Genomic DNA, 14,717 nt, shown 5'->3' with positions numbered 1-14,717 from the left:
TTTCCCTGTCATTAAATCAAAAAAATCAAACCTGTCCCTGTCATTAGAGGGGTTTAAACATAGACTGGGTGAACACTCAGCGAGGATGTTAAGCATGGGTGGAAAGACTAGATTTAAAATTCAAGTTCACTAAATATGTGAATATCTATGATAGCCACTGTGCGAGATTAGATGCTGGAAACACAAAGATGAAAAATGATATGGGTCTGTCCCCTCACGGAACTCACTGCCTAATGATGGACACAAACAACACAACATGGTTAAGTGCTGACAGAAATCTACACAGGGTGCTATGGAAGCAAAAAGCTGATCCTCAGATTTTGTGCCTGTAAGTTATGGATCAGAAATTCTGGTGGCGTAGTGGTTAAATGCTATGGCTGCTAACCAAAGGGTCGGCAGTTCAAATCTGCCAGGCGCTCCTTGGAAACTCTATGGGGCAGTTCTACTCTGTCGTATAGGGTCGCTATGAGTCGGAATCGACTCAACGGCACTGGGTTTGGTTTTGATTGGTTTAAGTCATGGATAACGAGCAATTTGGCATTCAGTAAAAACAGAAATGCTTCAGAAGTAGTTTATATGAAAATACTGTCAGAGCCTATTGCGTGGTTGCCAGAATAGATAGTAAGCATGTCAGTTAACCTTTGTGATTTGGTCAACTCTTCCTTAGTCCTCAGCAGGATCCATATCTGCAAGTATTCTCATTAATTCAATAAATACCCTGATGTTTACTATCTGCCAAGCACTGTGCAAGCAATGAGTAATATACAAAGATGAGAAAGACAGTCCTTGACCTCAAGGAGTTAAAACATTGCTCTTCATCCTTTCTTCCTCTTTCCTACCCGTTTTTACTAATCAGACACCTTAAATTCCTTCTGGAAGTAGATGAGTTATTAAACCATAAAGCTGCTAATCGATGAATGATCTGCAAAAAGAAAGGCTGGCCTGGGGGGGAGGTGGTGTTGGAATGGGAAAGACTGTCTGCCAGTATGAGACTGGCTGTACTCCAAAGCCAAAAGTTTACAGAACTGGAGGTTGTAGGCAGTAGGCATTTCATGTACTCCTTCCCTATCACCATTTTTTTTTTTTTAATTTTCCCAACCCAATATTATCAGCACAGATTACTAAGAATAATTATACCTTCATCCATTCAGTCATTCACTGGGATTTACCCAGTGTCTGATGGGAGCTGTTGGAAACACAAGACAAAGTTAAACACTGGAACCCAAGACTTTCAAAGCTGCAAGAGAACTCAAAAGTCATCTAGTCCAAAAAGAGAAAAAAAAAAGTCATCTAGATCAAGCCTATCGTTTCATGGATGAAGAACTGAGATACAGAGAGGTTGGGTTCTTTCATGAGTTCACACACTCATACATTTATTGAGTCATGTCCTATGCCAGGCACCAGGGATATAAAGATAAAAAAGGGTCCTTCAAGGTGAACACAGTCTGGTGGGACAAACAAACATACAAATAAATATACTGCAAAATAGCACTGTTGTTGTTAGGTGCCATCAAGTCGGTTCCTGCTCATAGTGATCCTATGTACATCAGAACAAAACACTGCCCGGTCCTGTGCCATCCTCACAATCACTGTTATGCTTGAGCCCATTATTGCAGCCACTGTGTCAATCCATCTCATCGAGGGTCTTCCTCTTTTTCCCTGACCCTCTACTTTACCAAGCATGCCCTTCTCCAGGCACTGATCCTTCCTGATAACATGCCCAAAGTATGTGAGACATAGTCTCACCATCCTTGCTTCTAAGAAGCATTCCGACTGTATTTCTCCCAAGACAGATTTGTTCATTGTTTTGGCAGTCCACAGTATATTCAATATTCTTTGCCAACAGCACAATTCAAAGGTGTCAATTCTTCAGTCTCCCTTATCCATCGTCCAGGTTTCGTGTGCATATGAGGTGACTGAAAACACCATAGCTTGGGCCAGGCGCACCTTAGTCTTCAAGGTGACATCTTTGGTTTTTAACACTTTAAAGAGGTCTTTTGCAGCAAATTTGCCCAAATGCAATGTGTAGTTTGATTTGCTGACTGTTGCTTCCATGGGTGTTGATTGTGTATCCAAGTAAAATGAAATCCTTGACAACTGCAATCTTCTCTCCATTTATCATGATGTTGCTTATTGGTTCAGTTTTGAGTTTTGTTTTCTTTTTGTTGAGGTGTAATCCATACTGAAGGCTGTGGTCTTTCATCTTCATCAGTAAGTGGTCCAAGTCCTATTCACTTTCAGCTAGCAAGGCTGTGTCACTTGCATTTAACACAGGTTTTTAATGAGTCTTCAAATAATCCTGATGCCCTGTTCTTCTTCATATTGTCCAGCTTCTCGGATTATTTGCTCAGCATACAGATTGCGTAAGTATGGGAAAGGACACAACTCTGATGCATACCTTTTCTGACTTTAAACCACACAGCATCCCCTTGTTCTGTTCGAACAACTGCCTCTTGGTCTATGTACAGGTTCCTCATGAGCACAATTACATGTTCTAGGATCCCTACTCTTCACAGTGTTACCCATAATTTTTTTATGATTCACACAGTTAAATGCCTTTGCATTGTCAATAAAGCATAGGTAAACATCTTTCTGATATTCTCTGCTTTCAGCTAGGATCCATCTGACATCAGCAATGATATCCCTGGTTTCATCGCCTCTTCTGAATCCATCTTGAATTTCTGGCAGTTCCCTGTTGATGTACTACTGCAACCACTTTTGAATGATCTTCAGCAAAATTTTATTTGCGTGTGCTATTAATGATACTGTCTGATAACTTCCACATTCAGCTGAATCACCCTTCTTTGGAATAGGTATAAATACAGATCTCTTCCAGTCCATTGGCCAGGTAGCTGTCTTCCAAATTTCTTGGCATAGATAAGTGAGCACATCCAGCACAACATCAGTTTCCTGAAACATCTCAACTGGTATTCTGTCAATTCCTGGAGCCTTGTTTTTCACCAATGCCTTCAGTGCAGCTTGGACCTCTTCCTTCAGTACCATCAGTTCCTGATCATACGCTACGTCCTGAGATGGTTGAATGTCGACCAATTCCTTTTGGTATAGTGACTCTGTGTATTCCTTCCATCTTCTTTTGATGCTTCCTGCATCACTGAGTATTTTGCCCATAGCATCCTTCAATAGTGCAACTTGAACCTTGAATTTTTCTTCAGTTCTTTCAGCTTGAGAAATGCTGACTGCGTTCTTCCATTTTGATTTTCCAATGCCAGGTCTTTGCACATGTCGTTATAACACTCTGTCTTCTCGAGCTGCCCTTTGAAATCTTCTGTTCAGCTATTTTAATGTCATCATTTTTTCCACTTGCTTTAGCTACTCGATGTTCAAGAGCAAGTTTCAGAGTCTCTTCTGACATTCATTTTGGTCTTTTCTTGCTAGCATGACCTAGGCAAATCACCTCTGTAAATGACATGCCTGAGATTCCACATTTAACTTAATGGAAACGTCTACTGTAGTACAGAGGTGGGAAGTATGTGGAACAGAGACAGAAGTATGTAGTTCTCGTACTGCCCAGAGTGATTAAGAGCACAAGCTCTGAAGTTATCTTGGATTTGAATATCAGCTCTGTCATTGACCTGGCTGTTAGTGACAAGTTACTTACTGACATCTGGCAATTTATTAAATTCTCTATGCCTCAGTTTCCACATCTGTAGAATGGGGATAATAATAATAGTACCTACCTCACAAGGCTGTGGTATTGAACTAGATAATGCATATTAAACACTTTGGCACAGGACTTGGCACAAAGTAAGTGCTCTATGTTATTTCACCTTCAGCACTCACCATTAGCATGCTTTCTTGCTGAGCCCTGACCTTTTAACCACCTATTACCAACTGACTGTTGTTGTTGTTATTGGGTGCCACTGAATTGATTTTCGACTCATAGTGACCCCAGATGATAGAGCTGAACTACCCCGTAGGGTTTTCTTGGCTGTAATCTTTACAGAAGCAGATTGCCAGGTCTTTCCTCCACGGAGCCGCTGAGTGGGTTTAAACCACCAATCTTTTGGTTAGCAGCTGAGCACTTCACCATTGTGCTACCAGGGTTCCTTTCAATTGACTGTATGTGAGATTAAACATCTAGTTTAGAACCTAGGACTGTTGTTTACTACTCTAAGTGTTTTTTTCCACCATACCATGCTACCAATCATTTTACACGCCTTAAAAAAAAAAAAAAGGCTCAAAGGTAAATGGTCAGAAATAGCCACAATGGAAATAATGAGAAAGTCCATGCATGTGAAGAATGCAACCAATGCCACCAAACAACGTGTGCAGAAGCTGTTGAATGGGAACCTAAACTGCTGTGTAAACCTTCACCAAAAACACAATAAAACATTATTTAAAAAATAAAAATAAATAAATAAAAGCTTATTGTTTATGTGAAAAATAAAAAAAGATAAATGGTCAGATATCCAAGATTAAATTCCAGTTGCACATGTCTCAGTCCCTCAAAGATCTTGGCTTTGGGCAAGATTCTGTAGAGACTGAAATCCCTGGAAACAAGGAACATTTATCAAATGTCTACAGAGAGGGACCCACTGGAGGAAGAACAAAAAACAAAACAATGATTACTGCTTTGAGGAAGCAAGGGGGTTCCCGCCTGTTGGTGCTTTACCAATCTTGTTGGGAAAAGAGATGTCACATCGATCGCTACAAACTTCTCAGTGTCCCCCACTGCATTACACCATATTTTTTTTACAAATAACGCTACGTAAACAACGCACCCACACATAATATGCGCATAGCATGCCTAGGAAAACAATGCACAAGGGAGTTGTGTGATTGGCAAAAAAGTACAATGTGTGTGTTATTTGCATAAAAATATGGTACTCTACTATCATAACACTTGTGACAAGTTTTTGCACTTATTTATCAGTCTCTCCACCCACACTAGTCTGTGAACTCCTTGAGGGCAATTATCACACTTTCTCCACCTTGGCATTATTTTAGGCATAGCGCACTGCCTGGCACACAGAAAGTGTTTCATACAAGTTTGAAGAATGAACTGATAAATGAAGGAACAACCCTATGCACAGAAAACCATAAAAGGCAGGGAAAGAGGAGATCAGAGTAGACCGGAGTAGTTCTAGAAGCTGAGCAAGCCCTGGACTAGAACTTTAAATAACAGATGGGATTTACGAAGGCACAGAGAAGGAAAAGGTATTCTAGGCAGGCAGGACAGTATCAATAAAGACCTGGCAGTAATTAGAAAGATAGTATACAGTATGTTATGGAACCCTGGAGGTGCAGTGGTTAAGAGCTACAGCAAACTACAGCTGCTAACCAAAAAGGTCGGCAGTTCAAATCTACCAGACACTCCTTGGAAACCCTATGGGGAGTTCTACTCTGTCCTACAAGGCCACTATGAGTCAGAACCAACTCAATGGTACCTAATAACAACAACAGAGCCAGAAAGAACTTTAGACTATGATCTAGCCCAATAGTTCATTTCTCATAGGGATGTTGTAAACATTCAATAAAAAAACCATGAGGACAAAGCAGAAGACCTGGCATATCACAAACATTTATTAAGTGGGAGCTATTATTAATTACACTCAAAAATAATACTTAGCAAATACTTATTGGGTACCTACTGTATGCCAGGCATCATGCTGAGTGAAGGGACTACAACAATGAGCAAAACAGATTTGGACTATGCTGTCATGAAGCTTACAGTCTAGTGGAGAAGACAAAAGAAAGAACAATTATAATAATGTTTGACAGGGCTGGGATAGAGGAAATACAGTGGGGCTAAAGGAATATAAAGTAGGCTCATCCAATCTGTTGGCAGTAAGAGAAAGCTCTTTGGTTTTCAAAGTGTGGTTTGAGAAACCCTAGGGATTCTGCTGAGTTCCTTCAAGAATCACAAGTCTTCACAGAGAGATTTTGTTTGAATAAAGGGTCTCGTAACTAAATAAAGGTTTAAAAACTATCAGTCTAGTTCAATCTTCTCTTTTAACAAGACTAAAACAGGACCCAAGAGGTAAATTACTCACTTAAAGCAGTAATACCTCAAGTTAGTGGCAGGCTGTTTTGAACTCTGGCTTGAGCTAGAAACTACTCACTGATCTGCACGATATCACATCATTTTGACAGGTAAGTAGGCTCTGGAAGTAGACTGTCCAGAAGTCACTGGCATATGCAGAGCAGGAGGGCTAGTCGGCTCTGATTGGGTGCTGAAGTTTTCTCTACCTTAGGTCTCAAGCCAGCTCTCTATGCCAAAAGGATGTCTACAATCCGTCTAGGAGGTTGGCCAGCCAATCCTTCAAGGAGGAACTCACTGACTCCAGGAACAGGTCTAAATCTGGGCCTAGCTGGTGCCCAGGCTTTATCCTACTAACTTCCTCAAGCACCCTGTGATTTGGCAAGTTGAGAGACGGAACTGAACTTAGCCAGCCATTCCAAACCAAAACCAAACCCAGTGCCGAAGAGTCAATTCCAACACATAGCGACCCTATAGGACAGAGTAGAACTGCCCCATAGAGTTTCCATGGAGCACCTGGCGGATTCGAACTGTCGACCCTTTGGTTAGCAGCCGTAGCACTTAACCACTACGCCACCAAGATTTCTAGCCAGCCATTACAGTCTGTTTAATACCTGGCCTGAGCTGGCTAGGTTCATCTCTCATCTCCCTAGTCACCACTGGGCTAATCATTCTTCATAACCAGGAGCTCAGCAGAATCAAACTATCAGTAAATTAAAGAACCTACACAAAAGAACGAACAAATCTGTCTTGGAAGAAGTACACACAGAATATTCCTCAGAAGTGAGGATGGCAAGACTTCGCCTCACATACTTTGGGCATGTTATCAGGAGGGGCCAGTCCCTGGAGAAGAGCATCAAGTTTGGTAAAGTAGAGTGTCAGCGAAAGGCAGGAAGACCCTCGGTGAGATGGGACTAACACGATGGCTGCAACAATGGGCTTAAACATAGCAACGATTGTGAAGATGGCACAGGACAGGGCAGTGTTTCATTCTGTTGTACACACGGTCACTGTGAGTTGGAACTGACTCGACAGCACCTAACAACATAACAACAACAAATACGGAAAAACCAATATTCCTTTGGTTAACTCCAGTTTTAACCCTTTCAGGAATGAAATGTTATTTCATGTTTTGGAATTGGGACTTTTGCTACATAAAGGGGTGGTTCACTCTGACAAGATGAGTCTTCAGTTTGGGTCCTTAGGTGGAAGGGAAACAAACACTCTCAAATTGGAAGACCTGGTTTTAAATCTTAGCATTAACACTTAGCAGTTGCAAGGTCCTGGGTATGCCTCAAATCCTCTGAACTCAGCTTCCTCAACCAAAAATTGGGAATACTAATACAACTTAGCTCACAAATTCAAGACTCAATGCTCTTTTGAATCACAGCCACTTATCAAATGTACTGTATCAATTTTTACATATGAGATAATTAAGGCTATTTAATTATAAGTTGCCTACCTAGAACACAAATAGCCCAGGGAGAAACGGAACCAAGGTGCTCGGTATAGCATAGGCTTTGAAGTTAGTCAGACCTAGACTGGAATCTGTACTTCCCCACTAACAAACTGTGGAAGCCTAGCAAAGTTACCTAACCTCCCTAGCCTTAGTCTCCTTACTTATGAAATGTGGTTAACACCATCTAACTCATAGGGTTGCTATGAGAAATACATGAGATAATGAAAAAAAAGAGCTTTAAACAGGAGCTGGTTTATGGTAAGGGCTCTATAAACAGTGGTATTTTCTGCTGAGAGCTCTTTCCCTAAGCCATCTCTTCTATCCACCTCTCTAAAACAAGAAATGCAGTTAGCAAAGCCCAAATTATCTCCCAACTTTTTGGAAAAATAATAATGAAGCCAGACGAAAGGAGAAGAAACCAGAAAGGAAAATGAACTAACAGCTATCTCAGACTACGTATCATGCTAATAGCATCTGATATTGGAAAACACAGGTACAATATCCTGAAAATAATTAATTCACAGTGGAAAAGAGCACCAACTCCATCGGTCAGCCTACCCACTACCTTTTCATAATCTGGCTCCACAGTAGAGTCTTATCTACGAAGGACAAAGTGCTCCAGGTAGGCAACTCTGTTGCCACATACAAATCATTACTATTTTTGTAAACCCAAACTTTATGTTTTCAGTCAAACCCATCTCCATCATAAAGACTTGACTCACTTCCCCTAGCCAATTTAGGTGCTTCTCTCACGCCCCACTGCACTTGTAATTACCTTGTATTTTAATCGGCTATTTACATGTCTCTCCGCTAGACTGTAAGTTCATAAAGATCCTCCTTACTCATCTTTGAACCCCCAGTGCATGACACACAGTTGTTTGCTGTTTGCTGTGAAGTCTATTCCAGCTCACAGCAACCCTATATGACAGAACAGAACTGCTCCATAAGGTTTCCTAGGCTGTAATCTTTACAGGAGCAGGTCGCCAGGTCTGATCTTTTCTCCTGTGGAGCAGCTGGAACCACCGCTTTCAGTTAGCAGCTGAGCGTTTAACCATTGCACCACCAGGGTTCCTTTGATACTCATTGCCTATTGCTGTTAAGTCGATTCCGACTCATAGCAACCCTGTAGAAACGCCCCATAGGGTTTCCAAGGCTGTAGTCTTTATGAAAGCAGACTGCCACATCTTTCTCCCACTGAGCAGCTGGTGGGTTCAACCCGACTTTTTCGTTCATAGCTGAGCGCTTAACCACTGTGCCACCAGGGCTCCTTTGACACACAGTAGACCCCCATGATGAGTTTCACCTTCTCTTTCACTAGTTAAGGCTGTTAAGGAACAGCTGAGACACTAGTAGAAGTTCACACACAAACTGAAGTCTGCTAGACCAGACTCCTGCTCCTTTTGGAGCTTACAAAAAGGACTGTTCCTGCTTCCCAGAGTCACTTTCTTCAACACACAAAGAAATGGACAGGACCAGTCCACACAGAACTTCCAGACAATAGCTTATATTCTTTCTAGGTGAATGAAACAATAAGGTTTCTGAGGTGAATGCTAGTGGTTACCTACAAAGTTGACCTCTAGGCATGACACTTTGGAAAGCACATTATACTGCTAGAAGCGCTTAAGTCCTTAAAACAATGAAGGAAGAAAAGCTAAGAAGCAAAAATGTCTTATATCAAAATTTTAAGTTCTCTTCTCCTTTGCCAAAACTTTTACTCTTTATCTTAATGAACTCTGACATATGGAGCTGAAATCAGGCTCCCTCAAAAGGGAGCCCATAACTGACAAGCCATATATAATAACTTCAATACAGCACTTATCCTTTTCAAAGTGCATTCAAATATACCTCATTTAACCACTGTCCACTGTAATCACAGAGGCTTAGAGCTAGAAGGGTCCTTAGAGGTCACTTCTGCAATCACCCCACCAACCACTGGTATCCAAACACCTCTCTAGTGATGGGGGGTAGGGTTCTAAAACACTTCTTTAAAAATCCCTCATTTTTTTTTTAGGAGTAGATACCACTGAAACAAAAAGTTGTCCCAGTGACCCTGCTCTGACCATCTGTCAGTTTCTCAGTCTCAACACGTCCCCTTACTGATTCAAATCAGATACACCAACTTCTCCAACCCATCCGACCACCAAGCAAGTCTTTGCTTCCCAAGTCCTCTTTCAGTCCCTTTCTCTGAATCTCAGCCCTAACCCTCCACCCCAACATACGCCCAGGGGCCACTAAAATTCTGCTACTCATAGATCTCACAGTTTTCATCCCTGAAAATCCCCTTCCTTCTTTTTGCCTATGCTGTCTCTGTCCATATGCAAGACCATATGCACCCCTAGCTATGAATGCCACATTGGCCTCAGAACCTTTACCCTTTCCTTTCTCACCTTCTGTTTCTCAACGCTGTCCCTTCGAGCTCAAACTCTCCTTCAAGGACCGCTCCTAATTCAACAGGCCAGTCACTGAATGCCTATTAGCTAGGGTAGGGAACACACACTCTCAAAGAGCTCACTCCTCATGAAGCTCACAAGTATTGAGGGAAAAAGAGATAAATAGACAATCGTTTATCTTTTAAGGGAAGCCTTCCCTGGCCCAAGTGGAATTGGTCTCCCTATTCTCAGTGCCATCATTATACCTCTCAAACAATGATTAGTCTTCTTGTCTACCTCACACCACCAGATCGTGAGCTCTTCAAGAAGACCCCTTGTATCCCTAACATCTACCTCAGGCGCAAAGGTGATACTTAATGTTTGTTCAGTGAGTGAATGGATGAATTCCGGTATACAATCATTCATTCATCCATCCGTTCTTTCATTCATTGGCCAAAACTTTACTAACCACGCACTATACAAAGTTAAGAATGTAAGTGTAACTAATAGTTTCTACCTAAAAACAATTCGAAGCTATAATACTAGTAGCTTAACACCCTATCTCTTTCCGCGTCCCCACCCCCCACCCCAAGCCTCGACAGCGCCCGCACCCACAGTGAAAGCTTGGCCTTCCCTTGAAGAAACTCCCCGCCTCTCTAACTCTTCGGCTACCCCTATAGTCCTACCCTAGGACCCCCAGCTAATAATCTCCAGATCTTAACACCCCCACCCTTCCAGACTCTCTCCCTCTCCTCTATCTCCATCCTTGAGGTTAACTACAAGTCTTCAACCCCCATGACCGCCCAGGAGGCCCCGAATCAGGGGTCTCTCCAACTCCCCTCTCCGTGCACCCACTCCCCGGACAGCCGCTTCTCTTCCAGGACCCCGTCTCTTCTAGGACTTCCTCTCCCAATATCTCAGTTTCAGGCTGAGTCTCTCCTCGACTAGTCTCTCAGCTCTCCTCACCTCATCCAGCTCCCGATCCGCAGCAGCACCTCCTCCAACCTCCACCTCCACGACCGCCGCCATCTTCACGGCTCGCCCCCTCCCCTCTGTCCCCGCGCTAGCCAGCTGCTTCCGCCGCTCAAGTACTCCTAGCCAATCGACGGGAGGGCTCCAGCAGAAGGGGCGGGGCATCGATACTGGAAGACACCTGTCAGGGACTAAGACCATCTACTTGCTATTCACTTTAGGGATCGTTCCCATGCTCTTCTAGCCTTCAGAAGGGAAAGAATCTTGGAAAACAAGAAGTTTGGATTGTATTATTTTCAGGGCAAATATTTCACCAGTTTCCCCTTTTAAGAGCCAAAAGGGGAGAATCGCTAAACGAACAACTTTCGAGACGCTCCCTCACTCAGGACTCCAAAGGAGCAAGGCGTGGAGGCTAAGGACTACATTTTCCAGGATGCATTGAACCTGACCCGGAAGTTTAAATGCCTCTCACTTGCTGGGTGGTGAGTGAAAATACATTAAAAAAATTATTTTTCCAGCTGTAGGACCTTTCTTGTTACCTTGATGGGCAATTTTCAGAAATAATAGCTTCTTGAGGCCTTGGAACGAATTATCATGCTTTGAGAGGCGGAAGAAATACCCTCAGGGTCATAAGGCGAAGGTCAGAGAGCCGAAATAGGCGGGAGAATTAGTTTGTGGTCTACGATCTGACGCAGCGATGGCTCTTCGTGGTTCATTGTCCCGGGTGAGGGGGCGTTGGGGTTCGTTGGTGGAGAGGGGAGTAGCTGACATGGAAGAGGGATGGCCATCAAGAAGGTGGACAGAGCAGTCTGTTCCGAGGAGCCGTGGTAGTCGCCGAGCAGCTTAGGCTTCCGAAGCTGAGAGCCGAAGAGCCTTGCGAGACTTCCACGGCCCTCATACTGCACTTCTTAGGCTCTCACGCCTCAGGGTCCACTTCACACATCTGTACTCTTTCCTACCCCACGTCCTGCGCCCCCAGCTTCTACTCTTATCCCCTTTTCCGGACGTCTTATTTGTTCAAAAAAAAAAAAAAATTTTTTTTTTTTTTTAATTTATTCAGTGCGCCTTATTCCCACCTGTATCTTCGTGTCTGATTTCCAACACCTTGTTATTTGTACATCCGGATCCGACACTTGCAAGCCTGTGTCCTCTGCTGACATCTCCCCAGTAAGTAGGGCTAGAATGACCTTTTGGGCGCATGGAGTCCCTAGAATACCAGTCAACTTTATTTTGAGGTCAACAGGAAGTTATAGCGTATTATTTACATCATCTTTTCCCCTTAAAATGGGAATCAGTTTTATTATGTGAAACTTTAATAATTACAAACACTGTATACCCATCTCCCCAGATTGTCTATTGACGTCATGATCTGTTTGCTTCCTCGTTTTTTTAGAAGATAAAATATTACAGATAAAAGTTGAACTTATCTGTGTCTTCTACTCCCAGGCCCATTATTCAATTATCCTCCCCAGAAGCAACTATTTTTATGAATTAGCTGTGTATCCTTACAGTCCATTTTTTAGAAAATTTATATGTGTATCCATAAACAATATATAGTATTGCTTCATTTGGGGCTTTAATGAGCATAAGTGCTATTTTTCTGTCTGTCATTTTTTAATTCTTTCACTCAATATTATTTTCGAGACCTTTCCATGTTTACCTATATTTACATCTAATTCATTCCTTTTAACTATTATATAGCCTTCCATTGTATGATATATAACATTCCATTTATACATTCTTCAATTGATGGACATTGGAATTCTACGGTTTTTTTGCAGTTAGAAACATTGTACATGTTTTTTTGTGCATATTTTCATCTCTAGAGCTGTGCTGCTTAAATACATTAGCTACTAGCCACATGGGGTTATTGCACTTTTGAAATGTGACTAGTTAAAATTGAGATGTGCTTAAAGTGTAAAATACACACCAAATTTCAGAAGATTTAGTATTTTCAAAAGACTGTAAATATCTCATTAATAATTATATACAGCTGATGAAATGGATTAAATAAAATGTATTATTAAAATTAATTTTATCTATTTTCTTTTAGTTTTTTTAATGTGGCTCCTAGGAAATTAACAATGACATATGTGTGGGTCACATTATGTTTCTATTGGACAGTGCTGCTCTAGAATATACCTAGAAGTAGAATTGTTGGGTCAAAGAGTATGTATATATTCTATTTTTTAGACACTGCTAAATTGCTCTGCAAAGAAATTTGTTTTCTAATTGATTTGTAGCTTCTTAAAAAATATATTCTAAATACTATCCAACTTTTCATCTGTTGCAAATACCTTCTTTCAGTCAGCTATTTGTACTTTAACCTTATTTATGCTGTGTGAAAGTTTTAGTTTTCATGTTCCTGTCTTTGATCTATTTGGGTAAAAATTTTTTAATATGCTCTGAGGTAAGGATCAATTTTCTGAACACTACTTATTCATCTTTTTCTAATAGAATCATGATGTTGCTCTATCGTATATATATAATCAGACTATCAGGTTTTAAATTCTCATTTATGTGGGTCTATTTCTGGGATCGATTTGCCTGTTTCTAGACAGTATGTTTTAATTCATATAACTAACTGTTTTTGAAAGAGTTAATGCCTACCTCTTTGATCTTTTTAGAATTGTCTTAGCAATTTGTGGTCCTTTATTTGATGAGTTTGTCGTGTTTGCCAGAAACTTCTGTTAAAATTGTGATTGGAATTATATTTATTTAATAGACTACTCTTTTAGTGGATGTTTTCTGTACTTCTGAGTTCCCCTTCACTTTTGTTGTTCTTAGTCAACTTCGAGTCCATTCGCACTCGTGGTGACCCATGTGTGTCAGAGTAGAACTCTTCCATAGGGTTTTCAAGGCTGTGACCTTCCAGAAGAAGATCGCCGGGATTGTCTTCCGAGGTGCCTCTGGTTGGATTCAAACCACCGGCCTTTTGGCTAATAGTCGAGTGCTTAACTGTTCATGCCACTCAGGGACCTCTCAATATATGTTTCTGTGGTGTGGAAGATAATGAACGTGACAAAAATCCATATTCTCAAAGAGCTCACTGTTTAGTGGGAAGACACACAGGGTAAACAAGCAATTAGAAAAAAGCAGGAACAACAGTGTTTATATAAGGGCAAGAAGCCTGAAAGAACTTAATCCTTTCAGAACTGCAAGCAGTTTGATGGGCAGTGATCTCCATGAGAAAAAGAGATTATATTATTCATCACTGTGTGTCCAGCACCTAGTATAGTGCCTGGTAGTTACCAGGTACCCCTTAAAATATTGACTGAATGAAATATCCAAGATTGATAGCTTCAGGGTCCCCAAGCCAAGAGTATGGTTTTGGGGCTGGCTTAGTCAGACATCTGTATGTTGGTGATGAGAGAAGGTGGAGTTTTCTACATCCAATCACAAATGTATACTGTTTTTCTGAAACAGAGAGCATGTCTTATTTTTATATTTTCAATATCAAGCATAACCCCAAAACCCACTGCTGTCGAGTTGATTCCAACTCACAGCAACCCTATAGGACAGAGTAGAACTGCCCCACAGAGTTTCCAAAGAGCGCCTGGGGAATTTGAACTGCTGACCTTTTGGTTAGCAGCCATAGCACTTAACCACTACGCCACCAGGGTTTCCATATCAAGTGTAGAGTAGGCAAAATTGTTGGATGCTCAGTGAATTCCTATGGTGAAAAAACCAGCTCTAATTAATCTAGAGGTCTAGAGAGGTGACTCAAGACTCATCCTCCATTCTTCTTTCTTTGAAGCCCTGGCTCCACATGGACTGCCTGTGAGGAATGCTTGACCTTTGGATGGCGTTCACTAAAAGCTTGATACCGGGGTCGGTCGTAGCAGTTGGCCCCACCCTGAGCACTTCCTAACTATTGCCCCTCTGGCCCTTTGGAGCTCAATTTTTATGGCCATTC

General features: G+C 41.7%; 2 protein-coding genes across 5 annotated transcripts in view; one reads left to right on the top strand and one right to left on the bottom strand.

The window, feature by feature from the left end:
- Positions 1–10,910, bottom strand: part of RNF121 (ring finger protein 121) — a 74,857-nt gene extending 63,947 nt beyond the window's left edge. Inside the window, exon 1 of the mRNA XM_003420106.4 lies at positions 10,796–10,910. Within this exon, the coding sequence (XP_003420154.4) occupies positions 10,796–10,858 (63 nt within the window). The 5' untranslated portion in view covers positions 10,859–10,910. The remainder of the gene's footprint in view (positions 1–10,795) is intronic.
- A 63-nt stretch (positions 10,911–10,973) lies between these two features.
- XNDC1N (XRCC1 N-terminal domain containing 1, N-terminal like) overlaps positions 10,974–14,717 on the top strand; it is a 40,156-nt gene continuing 36,412 nt past the window's right edge. The window contains exons 1-2 of one of the 4 annotated variants that reach the window (XM_064288616.1): positions 11,311–11,525; positions 11,862–11,968. The gene's annotated coding sequence lies outside the window, so the exon portion shown is untranslated. Of the gene's footprint in view, positions 11,284–11,309; positions 11,526–11,861; positions 11,969–14,717 lie in introns of those variants that run through there. The other 3 variants (XM_064288617.1, XR_010322470.1, XM_064288615.1) reach the window with 3 other exon arrangements.

Source organism: Loxodonta africana, chromosome 7 (assembly GCF_030014295.1).
Source record: "Loxodonta africana isolate mLoxAfr1 chromosome 7, mLoxAfr1.hap2, whole genome shotgun sequence".
NCBI lineage: Eukaryota > Metazoa > Chordata > Mammalia > Proboscidea > Elephantidae > Loxodonta > Loxodonta africana.
Note: the sequence above shows the minus strand (reverse complement) of the source record. Positions and strands in the feature narration are given on the sequence as shown.